Source organism: Zymoseptoria tritici, chromosome 2 (assembly GCF_000219625.1).
Source record: "Zymoseptoria tritici IPO323 chromosome 2, whole genome shotgun sequence".
NCBI lineage: Eukaryota > Fungi > Ascomycota > Dothideomycetes > Mycosphaerellales > Mycosphaerellaceae > Zymoseptoria > Zymoseptoria tritici.
In genome coordinates, this window is record NC_018217.1 from 571,311 (window position 1) to 591,141 (window position 19,831).

The following is a 19,831-nucleotide window of genomic DNA, read 5'->3' on the forward strand; positions in this document are numbered from 1 at the left end:
GGGGTAGTTGTGTCGTAACGTTACGTCAAATTTCTACCGATTCTTTGTGCTTCTTGTCCCGAGGACGCCTTCATCTGATTCTCTTTCAATACCTCTTCTTCTCTTCCTATTCTTGTTAACCTTCTCCTTCTCATTATCGTCAGGCATTCCTGTCATCTCACTCGCTGTTCTATTGTCACAGTCGTTACTGTCAGGACAGAACCCGTCTTCTCACGCTGCACCTAGCACATCATCTGGACTCGAACGCCCTGCACCCCATCCGTGGAACACACCTCTCACGACATCCACGATGGCGGGTCTGCTCGCGAGACAGCAGCAGAACACCGGCGAGGAGCTCATTGATGTAATCGGAGCTGGTTTCAGCAACATCTCTGGACAGTCTGCTCTTGCAAGTTTGATCACATCGGCCGTGCTCACGGCAGTCATTGCATTACTATTCTGTTTCCTCCGGCCGTACAATAGCGTCGTATACGCCCCTCGAGCGAAGCACGCCGACAGCAAGCATGCTCCACCTCCCGTTTCGAAAGGCCTGTTCGGCTGGCTCTCACCGCTTGTGAAGACGAAAGAGAAGGATCTGGTGGAAAAGGTGGGAGTGGATGCCGCGGTGTTCATGCGAGTTGTCCGCATGTTGAGGAACATCTTCTCGATTCTGGCAGTGGTCGGATGTGGCATCATTATCCCGAATAACCTCCTGGGATCGAAGCAGTCCAAGGTCGGGTCCCAGGTCGGCGCGAATGGATTCTTCAACCGCATGACACCGCTGCTGCTATATGGACAGACGAGACTGTGGGCATACGTCGTTGTCACGTATCTTTTCACCGCGGTGATATTATACTTTCTCTACATCAATTATGTTCAGATCACACGCATGAGGAGGGAATACTACAACAGTTCGGATTATCAGCACAGTCTGCACGCTCGTACGCTGCTATTGACTGATCTACCGAAGGATCTCCGCTCAGACGAAGGGATTGGACGCCTCGTGAACGAAGTGAGGGCTTCGGGCGAGCAGCCGCGGACGGCCATTGCTAGAAATGTGCGGGACCTGCCAGAGCTGGTTGAGGAGCACACAGAGACTGTGAAAGAGCTTGAAGAGCATTTGGCCAAATATCTGAAGAACCCGGATCGTCTTCCTCCGACTCGTCCTACTTGCAAGGTGCACAAGAACGACAAGGGATATGGCAGCGGAGCAAAGGGGCAGAAAGTGGACGCCATCGAGTATCTCACCGGAAGGATTCGAGAGCTTGAAACACAAATCCGTGAAGTTCGTCTGTCTGTCGACAAGCGCGATGCCCTCCTTTACGGATTCGCATCGTATCAGAGCATTTCTGCTGCCCATGTGACAGCTTATGCGGCGAAAGGGAAGAAGTTCCACGGAGCCGAAGTCCAGCTGGCACCCAAACCCAGCGCTCTCGTCTGGAAGAATCTCAAGATGTCGCGTGGTCAGCGAAAGCGACAGAGCTTCGTGAACAGCCTATGGATTGGTGTGCTCATTGTGGTCTGGACTGTGCCCAACCTGCTCATTGCTGCGTTTCTGGCCAATTTGTCCAACCTCGCCATCTTCTGGCCGGCTTTCAAAAGAACATACGATACCCACTCCACGTGGTGGGCCATCGTGCAGGGTGTGCTCGCTCCTGCACTCACCATGTCATTCTACTTCTACCTTCCGGCGATTTTCCGGAAACTTCGCATCAAGGCGGGCGACGTGAGCAAGACCAGCCGTGAGAGACATGTGGCTCGAAGTCTATACAAGTTCTTCGTCATCAACAACCTCATAGTTTTCTCGATCTTTTCTTCCGTCTGGACGCTCATCTGGACTATTGTCCGGAAAGAGCAGACTATCACCAGAAGCACTCCTTTGACGCAGGTCTTGACTGGATTGTGCGGAGTGTCCTCGTACTGGATCTGCTGGATGTTGCAACGAAATTTGGGCGCCGCCGTGGACTTGAGCCAGCTGTGGACGCTGATCACCAACTCGTGGTCCCGCCGTTTCTCCTCACCTACTGTAAGTTTTCCTCTTGCTCCTACTCCGTGCTGTAGCTGACTGTCCTTTCCAGCCACGAAGCTTGATCCAGCTGTCGGCTCCTCAGCCCATGGACTATGCCAGCTACTACAACTACTTCTTGTTCTACGCGACAGTTGCCATTGCTTTCGCTCCAATCCATCCGTTGATCCTCCCGGTGACGGCCTTTTATTTCTGGATGGACTCGTTCATGAAGAAGTATCTGCTTCTTTACGTTCTCATCACCAAGTATGAGTCTGGTGGTGTATTTTGGCGGTCCATCTTCAACCGCATGCTCTTCCTCACTGTCTTCGGCAATTTCGTCGTTGCGGTGGTCATCCTGGCGCTTACTATCGATTTCATTGATGCACACTGGGCAAAGCTGGCTTGCCTGGCTCCCTTACCGCTGATTGTTATTGGTTTCAAGGTTTACTGCAAATATCGATTCGACGACGAGTTCGACTACTATGAGACGGGTAAGAAATCGCGCGATCAGGAACAGCACGCAGGGAATGAGCTCAACAAGAGGACCAAGGGCGATAGGATGGCTGCTCGTTTCGGTCACCCTGCGCTGTACAGGCCGCTTATCACGCCGATGGTGTCTTCGAAGAGTCAGCATCTGCTGAAGTCCATCTACGGTGGCAGAACATCACTAGATGACGATACTTCCACCGTTGCCGGTTACTCAGATGTCTACTTGGACAATATGGACCCGCGCAAACCTGGCAGACGTTCAGGCAAGTCGAATGAGCCTTTCGAGTTGGTCGACGAAAACAACCTCGACTTTGAGCATTACAAGAACCGACCCGAGTTCCGAGACGAGGCCGGCGGAGATGGCGAGCTGTATGGCCACGCAGGCGACGTTGTACGCCCGGGCACACCAAGCAGCGCAATCACAGGTTTCACCAGAGCCGGCACGTTCGACTCGACCTACACCGATCAAAGTCGCGACACTTCGCCGTACGGCCACAGCCGCAACACTTCCGGCCAACAGACGTATGTGCACAGTCGCGATGCCTCGGGCGACTCCGACCATACACGAGTGGGAGACGGTGGCATGGAGTACCCTCGCGGCTACCACCAGGCGCCCTCAATGCTCCGCGACCACTCTCCATCTGGTGACATTGGCCAGTCGCACCGAGAGCCAGTTTCCCGCCGCGAATTGCCACGGCGTGAGAGCCGCGATATGCTCATGTCGAGCGCTGCGGGTATGGGCTTCGGCCCGCCTGCTGCAGTAACGCCTGGTGGTTATGGACCTGTGCGATATGGAAATGTGCCTTCGGGCGAGAATACGCCGGGCTATGCATCTGAAGAGGATACGAGTTATGATTATTTCCGGCGAGGGAGGACCGGACGATAGATGGGTGGGAATGTATGGATGCTTTGATTTGGGCGGACGGTTCCATGCACGATGCACGGCACGCATCGGAGGGTGCGGGATTAAACAGGACAGAGGGAGAGCGGTGGCATGGCGTTTGATCTGAAAAAGCATTTAATGAGGTCTCTGACCACCACACGTTACACACGACTGAAAGACAGCATTGTTAGAATATTGTAAATATATATCGTTTACCAGACACCTTTTATGTTCTGATCATGTCCAGCTGACCAGTTCTCATGGCCTCTCCTACAATTGAGCGATGTACCAAGCCGCCTAGCATCATGATGTACTCCTCAAACACTGCCTCACTGAAGAGAGCGTTCAACTGGATGCGGCGTCACATGTCAGCGCGCGTGCCGGAATAGATTGGCTGAGCCGCACGTGCCAAGTTCGCTCGCTTCCGGCGTTCCAACTTCTTTTTAGAACCACGACTCAAACCACTCCTATTCCACTGCAAACCCACCACGCACCAACGATCAATACACGCAGACTCGCCGTTCCACGTTATCGTCAGAAGTAACTCTGACGATCAAGCACTTACGCAAACACATTACCGCAAACACCACCAAAGTCAACTTCCATCTATGGGCTATTCGGCACCCTCGACTCTTACCACTTTCCACTTCGCGTCCGAGATTGTCGCGTCCTTCTCCGGCGTTGCAGGTCTGTCGCAAACCGATTCCAGCTTTGGAGCCTTGCTTTGGTCAGGCCCACGTTGAGACGTGGGCGAAAACTTGAAGATCTGGCACGTTTGGACGGCGCCGGCATCTTGGACGTACAAAACCAGCCTGAATAGAAGAGCATACCAATAAAAACCAGACGGACGAGCTCTGCATGGAGGGATAAAAGGTAGACATACTTTGCGCAGAAACAAGTCTGCTGCGACCATGCCAGCCATGGACATCGACTTTGGCAAGAATGGACTTGAGGGCAAGCGCTCTCCTCCGATGGAGATTTCGTCTCCGCGCGTGATTGCGCAGGATATCGCAGTTGAGGAGACCTCTGCTCAGGTGCCAAAGTTGAACCACGAGGCGATCAGGGAGAAGGCGCGCAAGCGGAAGAAGAACAAGAAGAAGGGCATGCCACCTGCTGCTCCTGCGGTCAATTTGATTAAAGGATTCCAGACTCCGGTCACGTCGGGAGGAGAAGAGTCGGACGCTTCGATGCTGAACACTCCGCGGATTGGTGCCATGAAGGATGCGCCCAGCCCTGCCTTACGACCACTGACTCCTGGAGGTGGAATCAGTGCTCTTCGCGCTCGACTTGACGCGCTTGCTCTGGAATCAGATGATACCAGGCCCGGTCTGTCGAGAGTCATGACGAACTCGTCAATTTGCAGCATGACACCCTCTTCGCGCGGTAGTGACGGCGACAAGACTGAGATGGAGACGTACGATGTCCCGCTCGATCAGGACTTCATCAGCTCGGACGCTGGAACACGCACACCTTTGTTCGCTTCGCAGGCGATCGAGGGAGGTTTGAGGACCGAGACAATTCACCGCAAGATGTGCGCCGAGGATTTTGAGCAGATGCGGTGTCTAGGTAAAGGCGCGTTTGGTACGGTACACCTGGTCAAGCAAGCAGCTACAGGAAGGCTATATGCGCAGAAACAGTTCAAAAAGGCCAGCATCACCGTGCACAAGCGTCTGATCGAGCAGACTCGCACCGAGAGGACCATCCTGGAGTCTGTCAACAGGCACCCTTTTGTCGTGAAGCTGTACTATGCTTTCCAGGACCAGGAGAAGCTCTACCTCATCTTGGAGTATGCGCAAGGCGGCGAGCTCTTCCACCATCTAGCCATGGAGCGCATGTTCACAGAGGAGGTCGCGGCATTCTACATGGCTGAAATGGTGCTTGCGTTGGAACATCTCCACCAGAACGTCCGGGTCATCTACCGAGATCTCAAGCCCGAGAATTGTCTCCTTGACACGGAAGGACATCTGCTTCTCACCGACTTCGGCCTTTCAAAAGTCGCACTCGACGGCGAGGACGAACGCACGAACAGCATCCTGGGCACCATCGAATACATGGCTCCCGAAGTGATTGAAGGCAAAGCGTACGACTTTTCAGTGGACTGGTGGGGCTTGGGAGCCATCGGCTTCGACCTGCTGACCGGTAGCCCTCCATTCGGCGGCAACAACCACACCAAGATCCAGCAGAACATTGTGAAGGCAAAGTTGCAGCTGCCCTACTTCTTGGGACCGGATGCGAAGGACCTGCTCACTCGTCTGCTGCGCAAGGAACCTCACAAGCGATTGGGAGGCACGACGGCGAAGGACGTCAAGGCGTTGAAAGCGCACCGCTTCTTCCGCAAGATCGACTGGAAAGCTCTCGAGAGGAGAGAATGCGAGCCGCCCATCCAACCCGTCATCACCGACCCGGAGCTCGCGGAGAACTTCAGCCAGGAATTCACCGATTTGCCCATGAGTCCGGTCGTCACGCGCGGAAGTCTGGCTTTTGAGAATATTGTTGATGACCCGTTCGCCGCGGAGGAGAGTAATCCTTTCGGTGGCTTCAGCTTTGTGGCGAGTAGGAGTCTGCTGGACGGGGACGAGTTCATGTTGGATGCTTGACTGTATGGTTGTCATGAGCGCAGAGAGGTGCATCGGAACTGGTATGAGCTTGTGAATAAAGTCTTAGAGGAGGCTGTATATATGGTACAATGCAACGACCATACGCGACTTGCTAACTTGCATGCACATGTCCTGCTAACTTAACTGTACCGCTGTCTGGCATGCCAACTAACTTACCTGTCCAAATGTATAGCATGTCTGGTAGTTTACATGTACGGCTATCTAGCATGTCTGGTAACTTACGAGCACAGCTTTCCAGTACATCGTCTTAGCTTACCTTTGTGTCTCCTCAGCACGTTCCCGTAGCTTACCTACACGAGTCCACCTTCGATAACCGCGCTCGTCATGTTGTACCGAGAAGCTTAAGTTTCGGGAGATCGACGTCGAAGCTGGAAGCTTTGCGGGAATTGTCCACTTCCCTTTGCCTCCCCTGATCCTTCCTCCTTTGAACCTCGACCTTGTGTACCAACACCGCACTACATGTCTCGCCAACCGAACCCCATCCGCCGATCGGCTCGAGAGCGCGCTGCACATCGATGTCACATGGCATTAAAAGTTGCATTGCGGACCTGTGAGAGTGCATCAAGCACACCGCATCCGTGAGCCGTATCCGCAAGGATAATCCGAGTCAGCGATGCATCTGCCGTTCCACTCATCTTCGCTCGTCCTCCAATCTCCGTCGTCGGAGCTGTACGACCTTCCTCTCTAGTCCGGCGAGAAGCCAGCAGACCTCCGATCTATTGCCTGTTCCTGAACGTCTTTACCGCATCTGATTGAACCGGATGATCACTCTAGCCGGCGAATCGCCGGACTCTACAGGGAACACAACAGCAATCCAGCGATCTGCTTCCTACATGGTTCTGCCTCGAGACAGGGAAAGCTTCAAGCACGAATCAAAGGACCTTGATCCCCACCTTACAGACCGGGAAGGGACGCATGAGCTCGCTGCGTAGAAATTAGGTATACAAAACTGTCTTGCTTAGTTGCATGAAATATGTCTTTGCTCTGGGGGATCAGCGGTCGCGGTAGGTAAATCTCCCTCCTACGTTACACCGCACTGCCGCTCTTTCTGGAGTTTGTTTGCTTGCTTTCACGACTGTGTTGCATTAAAAGACTGTTGCGGTCGGGCATCCCTCGGTTCTGGTCGTCTTTACATATTCAGTGCTGGACTTCCGAATAAGCAGCATGCGATTTGCCCTCTTCTTCGGCCTGACGGCCACGTTGGCGGCGGCTCTTCCTCAATCGACATCGGAAGGACAGTCCGAAGCAGCTCAGCGAGCGGATGCAGTGAAGGAGGCCTTTGAATTTGCCTGGTCCGGATATTACAAGTACTGATACCGCGTCTTGTGCTCGGCAACCTCCGCTGACGACGAGTAGATATGCCTTTCCTAACGATGAGCTGCTGCCATTGAACAACACCTTTTCTAACTCGCGGTAAGGGACAACAACAATGCAAGTAGTGAAAGAACCCACCTCTAACGATTCTCCCAGCAATGGATGGGGAGCCTCCGCGGTCGACGCTCTGTCCACCGCCTTAATCATGGGCGAGAGAGACATTGTCCACCAGATCCTCGAGCACATTCCCACAATCGATTGGAACGTCAGCGCCGACGACGAAGTGGTCAGTCTCTTTGAGACCACGATTCGTTACCTCGGCGGTCTTCTCTCTGGCTACGATCTCTTGAATGGTCCTCTCAAAGACATGTGCGAAGACCAGAGCAAAGTCGCGGCCCTCCTCGATCAGGCCAAGAATCTAGCGGATACTCTGAAGTTCACCTTTGATTCGCCTTCCGGCATTCCGGATAACTCGCTCTATGTGGGCAACCGCAGTGTCAACAATTCGATCACGAATGGCCTGGCGACCGTGGGAACTCTTGTGCTGGAGTGGACTCATCTGTCAGATCTGACGGGAGATGATACCTACGCGAAGCTTTCGCAAAAGGCAGAGGTTTGTAGAGACATTTCCAAGGAACTCTACTGCAGATGAATGCTGACGAAAGCCGATTAAAACAGAGCTATGCTCTCCATCCACAACCTCCTTCTTCTGAGCCGTTTCCTGGCCTGCTCGGTACTGATATGTCGATCGAGAATGGAACGTTCCTGGACGCCCGTGGTGGTTGGAACGGAGGCACCGACAGCTTTTACGAATACTTGATCAAGGTGAGGGTACATCTACGACGTGTACATCGAATATACTGACATCAGACGTAGATGTACATATACGACACCTCACGATTCGCCGAGTACAAAGACCGGTGAGCCGCCATGAATCTCAGAGACATAGCCCAGCCTCTCAAACTAACGCCCTACCAGCTGGACCACAGCAGTCGACAGCAGCATCAAATACCTCGCTTCCCACCCCATTCCCCGACCCGACCTAACCTTCCTCGCCGCCTACCGCGGTCAAACCCTCCGCAACATCTCCCAGCATCTCGGCTGCTTCGACGGTGGGAACTTCATCCTCGGCGGGCTCGTGTTAGAGGAGCAGAGGTACATTGACTTTGGTCTTGAGCTCGTGAATTCCTGCGAGGTATGAATCTTCCTCTCCCTTTCGCCCGTCTCTGTCCATAAATAGCCTCCGACTGACTCTTACTCCTTCTTGTGTAGGAAACGTACAGACAAACCCTCACCGGCATCGGCCCGGAAGTCTTCTCCTGGAACACCACCAACCTCACCTCCACGCAACAAGAATTCTTCGACCGTGCGGGTTTCTGGATCAAAGACGCGGAATACGTCCTCCGCCCTGAGGTCATCGAGAGTTTCTACTACGCCTACCGCGCGACGGGCGATAGCATTTACCAAGACGTACGTAACCCCCCCATCCCTGTCTGATCGCATGTCGTATGGTCGTCCATCTTGATAACACTCGCGCTGACTGTGCTGGACTGACTGTTGATAGTACGCCTGGAACGCCTTCCTATCCATCAACGCAACCTGTCGCCAAGGATCCGGCTTCACAGCGGTCGAAGACGTGAATGCCCCAGGTGGCGGCAATTCTTCGAATTTTCAAGAGTCGTTTTGGTTCGCTGAGGTGTTGAAGTACAGGTACGTGCGATACCTCGAGGGTTGTAAGATGGAAGAGAACGTGGTCACTAATAGACGTTGCAGCTACTTGATCCATGCCCCGGACGCGGAGTGGCAGGTTGATTCGAAGGGAGTTAATCAATATGTTTATAATACGGAGGCGCATCCGTTTAAGGTATGTTCAGAATGCAGCAGTCGCTTGGGCGACGCTCTTGAAAGGGGGTTCAGGACTGATCTTTGTTGTGATAGGTTGCTGGAACGCCGATTTAATGTCTGAGACAGGCGTCGAGCGGGCACACAGTCTGCGTTAGGAGAATCAGGAGAGTCGTAGTCGTTGGCAGGTGTGTTGAGGTTGGCATAAATGAACTGAATGCACGCACGCCTTCAGAAGCCCGGGAAGCCAACGTACCTGGACGCCTGTATAAGCCGTTCGACGACCGTGCATGTACGGTCATTCGAGGATGCAGGCAGACCACCTATCCGCGTATAATTAGCTTGGCAGTCCGCACACCGCCGACATGTGCCAGCAACGTGACGGCCAAACAACTGACCTGTCGGGTCTACCCAGTCCCATGTGTTGAAGTTTTTTGTGCTTGTGAGACGAATCGGCCACGAGCCAGTAAGTGAAACTCCAGACGAAGCGGCTACAACCGCCGGAGCAACGGTGTTCAGTATAAAGGTGCGCTGGTGAGGCCTGCACTTCAAGCCATTAGATTCTCGTCGGCTCCGTCTATAAGCACGACTCCACATCCATTCCGAACCCTCCCAAGCCACCCACCAGCGCCACGCTCCCATCCGCCATCGTACAAAACCATCATTCGTAGCTCGTAAACAGATTCCCACTCATCATCCCAGCCCTTCGGCCAGCCCATCGCCAATACTCCGATCCCACTGCGTCTCGCGATAGCTCATCGGCGAATGCACATCGTCTTCCGGATCATCCCTCGAGCGTTTACTCGCATTCGTATCGACACTCCCCGCGACTGATTTCGCATCCGACTTGTCGACCTTGGCCTTCGCTTCATTCGTCGGACGCCGTTTACCGAACCATCCCTTTTTCTTCACCGCAGTGCTGGTGCCCTCGCCGTCGAGCAGATTGGGTGTCTCCAGCTGTCCGGCCGCGTTGGCAGCTTCAATCTCCTCCGGCGTGGCTTCGATCAGTTCGGCGTCGCGGATCCATCGCCGTCGACGCGTCCATTTGTTCCAGTCATTAATTCGACCGCCGCCACACCATTTGTTGTCGTAGTACGTCCAGCCGTCTTTGTCGCGAGGAACACCCTTTGCGCTTTGAGAGTCGTCGGTCCAGGTGGAATCTAGCCTCCATGTGCTGCCCTCCACCCAACGCCATTTGGTGTAATCATTATCGGTGTCTGGGAGCTCAAAGCTGTCTTTCTCGGGCACGGTGTTGAGATGCTCGTCGGTCCAGGATTGGCGTTCGTGGAGGAACATGTTGCTGGTGAAGCCGAGCATAATCCAGCGGCGTTGATTTTCGTAGATGGCGAACGTGAAGCGTACGCCGGGTTTGTTGCCTTTTGCTCTGAGAGCGCTTGCGAGAGCGGCGGGTGTTCGAGGTGGAAGTGGCGGTGGTTTCTTGTCGTCCGTAGCAGATGTAGGTTTGGAAAAGTGCAGACCGGTGATGATCGATACGATCGCGCGTACTGCTCGGCTTCTCCAGAGAATGACGCGAGACGCTCTTGCTGGTCGACTGTGCCAGGTCATACCCAGAGTGCCCAGTACGAGGAGGACACGGTGTGTGGTGATTATGCGAAGTGGAGGGAGAGTCAACAGCACCCAAATTGGCGTGATGGCCAGTAATCGTATGAACATTGAGGTCAACGCGGGACGAGTCGAGGCAGATGTTGCGGTTGTCTGTGTGCTCAAGAACTCCGTGAGACGGAGAAATGGATCCAGCAGGACATCACAACGATTTGTGAACATCTGAAGAGTATTCAAGATCTCGTCCAAACTCTTCCTTTGCTGCGAGTCCGAGTCCGCTCGTCGTCGAAGCTTCTTTTCACCACTCCATGTTGTGCTCGAGAGAGGACTGTATCTTCGAGAGTACATTCCTGCGATGAGAAACACAATCACCACGACCGGACCTGCCCATCGTAGCACATCATCACCATAGAGTACTGTGAACCAAAATGCCGCCACCAGGAGGAAGCTCTCCCATGCATCTCCCGTCGTCCATGATAACAGTCCCGCAAGATGATTCAACGGTAGTATGAAAGGATGTGAATATGCCAAAGCTCTTGTCACTTGCGGTGGAGTCGCAGCTAGAAGGGGTGATTTCTGGTGGATGAGCACTGAAGCTCCAGTGCGGTTTCGAGTGGTGGTCAACTTGTTCGGCGAGAAGCCAGCTACGGTGGGCTCGGGAAAGGAGCGGTCGCGAGAGCCATCGTGGCGTTCGTCGGACGGCTGCGGGTCGCTCATGGAGATCCAGGGTGTATCTGTGGGAGAGGAAGTGGTTAGTCGGTGCTTCCACTTCTTCCACTTCTTGCGGAGACGGAGACGGAGACGCATGGTTGTAAGAGGAGAGCCAGTAGCAGGTGGCAGCTCATGGCCCTCCCAGCGAGCAACCAACGTCGACAATCGCCAGAGTCGTGGCTATTATGGCGCTGTGGTCTGATCCGAGGGAATTCATCATTCACGGCCAGCGGAGGAGAGGACGGACGTACCAAAAGCTGCCATCAACAAACCAATGTGATCGGCGAGGAAGGCATCACGGGTGCACGCGTGACTATGCGGTGTGTTGTCCGTGAGAGATGGAGGCAGCAAGCAGTGGTTAAAGTGTGAAGAGAGAGACAAATGTGTGGGTCGGAGTCGAAGTGATCTCCCCGCCTGACGTTTCTGGTTCTGGTTGCAGCCTGAGGAGAAGATGCCGATCCCCGCCGAGGCTGACATGTGATAGAAACCGAGAAACCTGGAACTGGAACTCGAGCTGCTGCTGACGCCACAGTTACATTGCTAGTGCTGGGGTGAGAGTACATTTTGCTACGGAGGAGAGACTCGACCCATTGACCGTACTGTAAGGTAAGTCGGGCATATCGCTACCTTAGCAGCGTGCCATGCCAATATGCTCTGCTCCATATGAATGCAACGTGTCTCTCAACCTTGGAGACTGCCGTGCTTGATAATTGGCACGTCTTTGTCTTTGTCTTTGTCTTTGTCCTTGTCCGCACGCAGAAAGAAAGACGACAAGGAGGTCAAGCCACATTGCTTCCCCACAGCAACCGCAACCGCGACCAACGTCATCATGAGGGAGTCGCGCACGTTGCTCAAGCGTGTGGTGCCTGTTTCCTCTCCCTCAGCATTTTCTTTCACAAGCAAACAACTTTTCTCATCAACAACAACTCTTCTCTCTCCTCCTCCCTCATCAACCACAACTGAACAACATCATCCTCACGACGACCTGAGAGCAACACCGCAATCATGAGATTCTCCATTGCCTCTTTGGCGCTTGCCGCTCTGGCGACCCAGACTGTCGTGGCCGACGGCTGGTTTGGCAAGTCAGGTAAGCATCAATCCCTGCATCTCTCGTTTCAATACCACCGTCGACGGCACGGCATCGACTTCATCAATGCTGTGCGCGCTTCACCCTCGCAAGCAGTGCTGGAGTTGAAGTCACGACGTGCCCAACGACTCCCCTGACCAACAAAGCATGGCATTGGACTTCATCCATCGCCATTGTTCCCTCGCCGCGCACAGCCACACCACATTCATCGACTCCCACTGACTGACCTCAAGGTGACGTAGCGTATAACAAATGGCACGAGACCGAGCTCGAGAGATGGCTGTCGGACCACAACGTCCCATACCCCAAGGCCGCCGATCGCAAGGCCCTCGAAGACCTCGTCAAGGGCAACTGGGACAACAACGTCGTCAAGCCCTACAGCAACTGGGACGTCAACCAGCTCACAAGCTTCCTAAGCTCCAAGGGTCAAGAGGTCAAGAAGGGTTCTGAGAACACCAAGGAGAGCCTGCTCAGCCAAGTGCAGTCTCTGTGGACCGAGACCGCCGACTCTGCCAACGATGCGTACGGCAACGTCCACGACTGGATCTTCGATTCGTGAGTGTTGCTGAATATACCACACCATCACTCCTCCACCATACTGACCACCTCCTAGCTGGACTGAGTCTCAGCTCAAGGCTTTTCTCGACTACCACCACATCCCCAACCCATCCCCTCGCACCCGCGACTCGCTTCTCTCGACCGCCCGCTCCAACTACCAGTCCATTGCGACCAAGGTTGGCGAGACCGCTGCCTACCCTGGTGACTGGCTCTACCAGTCATGGTCCGACTCTGACCTCAAGGCCTGGCTCGATGAGCGCGGTGTTCCCGTGCCTCAGCCCAGCGCTCGCGACAAGATGATTGCCTCCATTCGCCGCAACGCCAAGATTGGTTCCGACAGCGTCAGAGCTCAGTACAGCACCGCCGCGGCGTCTGCTCAATCTGCTCAGGCTTCATTGAGCGACGCGCTTTTCGACAGCTGGAGTGACAGCCAGCTCAAGGAGTGGGCTGACAAGAACGGCGTCAAGGTTCCTCAGGGTAGCAAGCGCAACGAGATCATCGCTCTCGCTCGCAAGCACTCTGCCAAGATCGCCGGTGGTGCTTCCGCCTCTGCCACTTCTGCTTACGGTGCTGCAACCACCAGTGCCGGTAACTTCTACGCTCAGGGAACCAACGCTGTCTACGGACAGTTCCGCGGTATCTACGACAAGATCGCCAACCAGATCGGTCTTGCTTCCGCTGAGGCCAAGGCCAGCTTGAGCTCCGCCTCTTCCATCGCCAGCGTCACTGCTTCCAGCGCCTCTTCCGTCGCCAGCGTTTCCGCTTCCAGCGCTTCTTCCTCCTTGAGCGTTAAGGGCTCCAAGTCTTCCTCGGTCGCCTCTAAGAGTGCCACCAGCGCCGCCAGCGTCGCGTCGTCTTCCACTCAGAGCGCCAAGAAGGAGGCCGCGAAGAGCGCCGAGAGCTCTGCCAGCAAGGCCAGCGCCTCTGCTAAGAGTGCCAAGAATGAGTTGTAAAGAACTCGGTCGACTTATGAAAAAAAGGAACATCAAGCAAGAGCGTCACGAGCAGATGGTCCATCAGAACATGCTTGCGACTCGAAGCAGAAAGGACACAGACAAGGATGAATCATTACACGAAAGCGTTTTGCGTATGACGATGACGAAGTTGCAATCAGCGCATCAGAATGGGATCACGGACCACAGCAAGATTGATGGAGGACATCAGAAGTGCTTCCCTGTACTTTAACAATACCCAGCTAGCAACGCAGTATGGCGTTGGCTGTTTTTAATCACCCCTGGAATGAATGAGAAAAAAAGTTTGCCTAGTATGTTGTGTCGTCTCTCATTTGCTTGCGATGTTGACTGTAGTACTATCATGTCGTGAAGGTATGACTGGTCATTTTCATGCCATCGCAAAGACCAGCATGTCTGTGTGGACAGCAAACCACACACGACCTGCACCACACACGACCTGCACGCTCAGGACACGCTCGTCAACCTCATGATCTGATACATGCACCTCAACAACGCCGTACATCCCAAACCAACACCGAACGCCGTCCTGGCAATTAACCTACAAATCATTCACAACGATTCACGTACCCAGATGCGGCCCGTGATGTCCACCCATGACGCCCATCTCCGCGGAATGTCGTATTTGCTGCTCTAGCTGCGCATCGAGTTGTGGATCATGAGCCGGAGGTGGGTGGTAGACGTTCAACGGATCTTCCAGTGGATGTTGAGTGTGGTGCTGTTGTTGATGGGGAGGGAGGGATAAGATGTCGTCGTGTTGTTGTTGAGGTTGGAGGTGGTGGTCGGGGTAGGGATGTTGTTGATGCTGCTGCTGGTCCAGTTGAGAGTGCTGGTCCAGGTGTGGGTGGAGATGTTGTTGCTGCGAGAGGTCTGCGTGCAGATGTTGCTGCTGGGGTTGACTAAAGTCCGCGTGCTGGGTATGGTCGAGGTGAGAGTGATCGTCGAGCTGGTGCTGTTCGATCAGAGGGTCTTGGTGTTGTTGCTCCAGTTGCGGATGGGGATGTTGCTGCTCCATCTGTGGCGGCAGGGGTTGCTGCATGCCCATGCCATCGGATTCCAGTCCGGACGCCATGCTCCCCATCTCTGCCACAGGTGCGTGCGGCTGGTGGAGAAGTGGGAGGTCTGGATGCGTCTCCTCCAATTGTGCTCGAGTGGTGTCGTCGATGGGCGTGCCGTTCTCTTCGTAGTCGATCACTCGGAGCCATTTTCGCTTCATTTTGGACATGGTCGTTGTACTGCAGACGATGCCGAAACGGTCGTGTATCAGCCAGACTAGGTCATCGAGGAAGCGGGTCCGGTTTTTGGGGTCGCGGAGCCAGGCACTGACTTCCTGTGGAGATCGTTAGTATCGTTGTTGCGTTGGGGTGTTCGAAGGTGAGAAGATTGATCTCTTGTTAGATTGCCACTCCCGTCTAGGTCCATCATTGTACTTACAAGTTCCTGCTCCGGGGTCAACACTTTCGGCCGTCCATTCTTCTTGTTCATCTCCTTCGGCATATAGTTGGTGCCATGCTGTTCGAGGCATCGCTTCATGCGATAAATCGAACTGCGGCCGACTTTGAGACGACGATGGATCGTAGTGGGATCGAAGCCGGCCTCGAGCAATTCCTTGATTTGATCCTGGATCTGAGGCGGTTGCTTGCCGGCGCCTGGCATTGTCGGTCGTCGACTTTATGTGTTAGGGCCTGGAGCGAGCGTAGGAATCCCAGTGGTTGAAACTCGTGAGACTCGTCGGGGATGCAAAACTGGTCGGACGCAAAAGTGGCAGGAATCTGGTCGGCGAGAAAAGCGGGACGGGAAGGCGGGAGCGGAGGAGCTTGGTCTTGGCGCGTTTGGTCAGTCGCGTCATTTGATTGCTGCTGTTGTTCTCTTCCTTCTTGATCATCGCCAATCTATTGCTGCGGGCTCACGATCATGACGAGTCCCGAGCAGCCTTCGCAAACGGTCTGTCATGCTACAGTACGCCACAGGAAGTGCTGTGGTCAAAGTTGAGCAGCGCGGTGGAGAAGCGATGACCAGAGAACAAATCCAAGGAAATGTCTTTTCCTTCCGTCCATTGCCGACAAGGTAGGACTAGGTGGTAATGCCTCTCAGCTTGACGTTCATTGACATAGGTATCTCTGCGTTCACACGAACAATCTCTTCACTTCTCCGGATCAATACTGCAGCGAACTGCTTCACAGCATCGCGACTTTGCCGAACCTCCTTCACCATGCCAGGATCCATCCTCCTCGTCAACGGACCGAACCTCAATCTTCTCGGACTCCGCGAGCCACATATTTATGGCAGCACGACCTTGGACGATGTTCAGACAGCCGCTGTAAAGCAAGCAGAGGGTCTCGGAATCACACTCAGCCATTTCCAGTCCAACCACGAAGGCGCGATCATCGACCGGCTCCACGAAGCCCGCGGGAAGATCGACTACGTGATCGTCAACCCAGGCGGTCTCACACACACCAGCGTCGCATTACGAGATGCATTGCTCGGCGTCGAATTGCCTTTCATTGAAATCCACGTCTCGAATGTACACACTCGCGAAGCATTCAGGCACCACAGCTATCTCAGCGACAAGGCGATTGCTGTGATCTGCGGCCTGGGTGTTTTTGGATACACGGCCGCCATCGACTTTCTTGCGCTGCGACTGAAGAACGCGAAGTAGTGGAAATGTTAGGGAATGGCCGCTTCAAGGACACATTTGAGCATGTCTTCGGTCTATGGAGACCCGAGACTGGAGACGAGGATCAATGGTCTTCCAGAGGAAGATGGCAGGCTTGTGCGTACGATTGCCAGGTCAAAAGCCGAGCCGTCGACCTGGGTTGGTGGGGTAGATGGCGGGGCTTTCTTCCGATAATATTAAGTCGCATTACTGAGCATGACTGAAGGCGTTCTCACTGGACAGCGCATCATTCGAATACAATGTTAATAAGACAATAGTTGACAAGGTAACGGTCGTTCGTTTCTCTACGTCCAGATCTTGTCGTTGCGGCAGCCTCTCCCTACAATGGATCCCTCAGAAGTGAACGTGCCTCCTTTGAAGGACCTGACGATCGACAACATCACAGACAACGTCAAGCTCATCAACTCACAATGTCCAAACCCGCGACTGAAGTACATCCTCGAACGGATCGTCCAGCATCTTCACGACTTCGCTCGTGAAACCAGACTCAGCCATGAAGAATGGATGACAGGACTCCTCTTCCTGACATCGGTGGGACAGATCTGCACCGATGTTCGACAGGTCAGTTCTGATCGTGGACTCGAGAACAAGTACGTCGATCTGACCTTTGTCCCAGGAATTCATCCTCCTCTCCGACATTCTCGGCCTCTCCCTCCTTGTCGACAGCATCGATCACCCGAAGCCAGCCTCCAGCACAGAAGGCACAGTCCTCGGACCCTTCCACTCCCACGAAGCCCAAAGCCAACCGAACGGCTCTCAGATCGCCCACGACCCTGACGGCGAACCATGTCTAGTCTTGTGCACGATCAAAGACACCGCCGGGAACCCCGTCGAGGGCGTAAAGATTGATATATGGGAGACGGACAGTAAGGGTTTCTACGACGTGCAGTATGCCGGGAGGGAAGGGCCGGATCAAAGAGCTGTGATGCAAAGCGACAAGGAGGGCGTGTTCTGGTTCAGGGCGATTGTGCCGGTGCCGTATCCCATCCCGAGCGATGGACCGGTGGGCAAGCTGCTGGTGCAGTTGAGGAGGCACTGCTACCGTCCGAGCCATATGCATTTCATGTTCGCGAAGGAAGGGTTCGATCATTTGATCACGTACGTACATTTGGTTTGCCTGTGTATTAGACGTTGCTGACATTTCGAACAGAGCACTGTACCTTCGCGGCGATCCATATGAGACTTCTGATGCGGTGTTCGGCGTCAAAGAATCGCTGTTGATCGACTTGGGCACGGTGAATGCGGAGCAAGCAAAGACGTATGGCGTGAAGGAAGGCGGTAAGCTCATGAGCTATGACTTCGTCCTGGTGTCTGAAGAGGAGTCACGGAAGCTGAGGGAGAAAAACGCTATGGATGCTATGAAGGCGTTGGGACGAAGAATGAAGCTGTATAATGGCTTGCCGGTGCCGGATGTCGATTGAATGAGGCTGAAATGACGGTCGTGCTGAGAGAATCTAGCAGCTCTCGCCACGTGAAAAATTGTCTCGAAACATGGAAATCTGAAATGTATGCATCTCCTTCCGTCTCCACCTCGAAAGAGTCAGCTCGGTGAAAGCGGCCCGATGTGGGGGCCCATCAAGACTTCATTCTCACTCATCGACCATCAACCATCAGTGCACTCATTGCACTCATCTTCATATCCACTTGTCGGCGCTTCACTACCCTGCCGTCCCGTTCGCATCGCCGGAATGACGAGCATGGCGCCAGCAATCAGTGACGCGGAACTGGACGAGATACATGCTTTTGCCGTACAACTCGCGAAGGACGCCGGCCAGATGCTCCTTGATGCGGTCGATGCACGGATGGGAAAGAATGGCCAAGCTACACATGAGGAGAAAGAGTCGGCGGTTGATCTCGTTACTCAGACAGATGAGGGTGAGTACATCCGACCTCCAGCTTCATCGCCAGCTATCTACCTTTCGAAATTCTCCTTCTATCAGGATGCTTCCAATGCCAATTTCCAGGGACAAGCACATATGATATTTGGGTCACTGGTATTGCGTTGTACTGATTCTCCGTTTGCATCTTCCTTAAGATGTTGAAGCATTCATTCGCAAGAGCGTTCAAAGCAAATATCCTTCGCATGCGTACGTTCAGCAATTTCTACAAGTTGTGCCAGTCGGCTGTTCCCACGCCTTGAAGACCGAGACTGATCCCTACCGCAGCTTTTGTGGCGAGGAGTCATATGGCAAGGGTGGGTCGAAAGACTACCTGATACCGAGCACTGGACCAGCATGGTGCGTCGATCCTCTCGACGGTACGTATTGACCGTGCATCCTTTAGCTTGAAGATGCAGGCTGATGAGAGACAGGAACGGTCAACTTCATCCACCTTGCGCCTTTCTACTGCGTATCTATAGCATTCCTGTGGAACGGAGAGCCGGTCGTAGGAGCGATCAACGCACCCTTCCTTCGACAACTGTAAGTCCAGACCAGCTTTCAGCATTCAGAAGTCAACATTGGAGTTGACACCTCTTTCCAGCTTCACAGCATGCCGTGGTAGAGGAGCCTGGCTCAACGAAACAACACAGCTCCCTCTCAACCGGAATCCCATACCACCTCTCCCTGAAACCGCACCGAAAGGCTGTGTCTTCTCATGCGAGTGGGGCAAAGACCGCCGAGATATTCCAGACGGCAACTTGCACCGAAAGATTAACAGCTTCATGAACATGGCGGCGGAGCTGGGAAGCCGAGGAGGGAAAGGAGGAATGGTTCATGGAGTCCGCAGTCTTGGATCTGCCACGCTGGATCTGGCTTATGTTGCGATGGGATCTTTTGACATATGGTGGGAGGGTGGTTGCTGGTGAGTAGAGCCGTCTACTCTGTTCCCAATGATACCATGTCGTATGACTGATGCTTTTCGACAGGGAGTGGGACGTAGCGGCAGGTATCTGCCTGCTCAAGGAAGCAGGAGGCCTGGTTACCACAGCTAATCCACCAGCGACTATCGACGGTGCCGCGGTCCCAGAAACACACCTTGGAAGTCGGCTGTACTTGGCTATACGGCCAGCTGGAGACTCGGCGACAGAGACTGGACGACAGACGCAAGAAAGGACGGTGAGGGAAGTCTGGAAGCGGGTCGAGACATTGGATTACACTCGGCCGGGAGTGTGAAAGGTGACCGGAGTCAAG

General features: G+C 54.1%; 9 protein-coding genes across 9 annotated transcripts; 7 read left to right on the forward strand and 2 right to left on the reverse strand.

Moving 5' to 3' along the window:
- Positions 1-197: 197 nt before the first annotated feature.
- On the forward strand, positions 198-3,362 carry MYCGRDRAFT_67825 (uncharacterized protein; the record flags this gene model as incomplete). The annotated part of the gene is made up of 3 exons (XM_003854713.1): positions 198-2,005; positions 2,058-2,920; positions 3,011-3,362. 3 exons carry the CDS (start codon positions 290-292, stop codon positions 3,360-3,362), a joined length of 2,931 nt encoding a protein of 976 aa, XP_003854761.1.
- A 1,100-nt stretch (positions 3,363-4,462) lies between these two features.
- MYCGRDRAFT_84417 (uncharacterized protein) lies at positions 4,463-5,956 on the forward strand (the record flags this gene model as incomplete). The annotated part of the gene is made up of 2 exons (XM_003854714.1): positions 4,463-4,685; positions 4,926-5,956. 2 exons carry the CDS (start codon positions 4,463-4,465, stop codon positions 5,954-5,956), a joined length of 1,254 nt encoding a protein of 417 aa, XP_003854762.1.
- A 1,031-nt stretch (positions 5,957-6,987) lies between these two features.
- MgAMN10 (putative 1,2-alpha-mannosidase) lies at positions 6,988-9,448 on the forward strand (the record flags this gene model as incomplete). Its single annotated transcript, XM_003854715.1, has 10 exons — positions 6,988-7,284; positions 7,334-7,390; positions 7,448-7,904; positions 7,970-8,116; positions 8,168-8,211; positions 8,270-8,486; positions 8,564-8,761; positions 8,856-9,001; positions 9,065-9,155; positions 9,230-9,448. The coding sequence occupies 10 exons, from the start codon at positions 7,142-7,144 to the stop codon at positions 9,248-9,250; spliced, it is 1,521 nt and encodes a 506-aa protein (XP_003854763.1).
- A 625-nt stretch (positions 9,449-10,073) lies between these two features.
- Positions 10,074-11,734, reverse strand: MYCGRDRAFT_54755 (uncharacterized protein; the record flags this gene model as incomplete). The annotated part of the gene is made up of 2 exons (XM_003855707.1): positions 10,074-11,430; positions 11,659-11,734. Coding segments are annotated over 2 exons (1,368 nt in total), but the record flags the coding sequence as incomplete, so codon positions are not given.
- A 678-nt stretch (positions 11,735-12,412) lies between these two features.
- On the forward strand, positions 12,413-14,005 carry MYCGRDRAFT_37094 (uncharacterized protein; the record flags this gene model as incomplete). The annotated part of the gene is made up of 3 exons (XM_003854716.1): positions 12,413-12,494; positions 12,737-13,049; positions 13,108-14,005. The coding sequence occupies 3 exons, from the start codon at positions 12,413-12,415 to the stop codon at positions 14,003-14,005; spliced, it is 1,293 nt and encodes a 430-aa protein (XP_003854764.1).
- A 388-nt stretch (positions 14,006-14,393) lies between these two features.
- Positions 14,394-15,733, reverse strand: MYCGRDRAFT_107867 (uncharacterized protein; the record flags this gene model as incomplete). Its single annotated transcript, XM_003855706.1, has 3 exons — positions 14,394-14,497; positions 14,594-15,353; positions 15,458-15,733. 3 exons carry the CDS (start codon positions 15,677-15,679, stop codon positions 14,394-14,396), a joined length of 1,086 nt encoding a protein of 361 aa, XP_003855754.1.
- Positions 15,734-16,235: 502 nt separating this feature from the next.
- qa-2 (3-dehydroquinate dehydratase) lies at positions 16,236-16,682 on the forward strand (the record flags this gene model as incomplete). Its single annotated transcript, XM_003854717.1, has 1 exon — positions 16,236-16,682. One exon carries the CDS (start codon positions 16,236-16,238, stop codon positions 16,680-16,682), a length of 447 nt encoding a protein of 148 aa, XP_003854765.1.
- Positions 16,683-16,967: 285 nt separating this feature from the next.
- Positions 16,968-18,121, forward strand: C1,2O-2 (cathecol 1,2-dioxygenase; the record flags this gene model as incomplete). The annotated part of the gene is made up of 3 exons (XM_003854718.1): positions 16,968-17,261; positions 17,317-17,798; positions 17,851-18,121. The coding sequence occupies 3 exons, from the start codon at positions 17,025-17,027 to the stop codon at positions 18,119-18,121; spliced, it is 990 nt and encodes a 329-aa protein (XP_003854766.1).
- Positions 18,122-18,364: 243 nt separating this feature from the next.
- On the forward strand, positions 18,365-19,822 carry qa-x (putative inositol monophosphatase; the record flags this gene model as incomplete). Its single annotated transcript, XM_003854719.1, has 6 exons — positions 18,365-18,575; positions 18,736-18,787; positions 18,866-18,957; positions 19,012-19,120; positions 19,182-19,502; positions 19,567-19,822. 6 exons carry the CDS (start codon positions 18,389-18,391, stop codon positions 19,811-19,813), a joined length of 1,008 nt encoding a protein of 335 aa, XP_003854767.1.
- Positions 19,823-19,831: the final 9 nt, after the last annotated feature.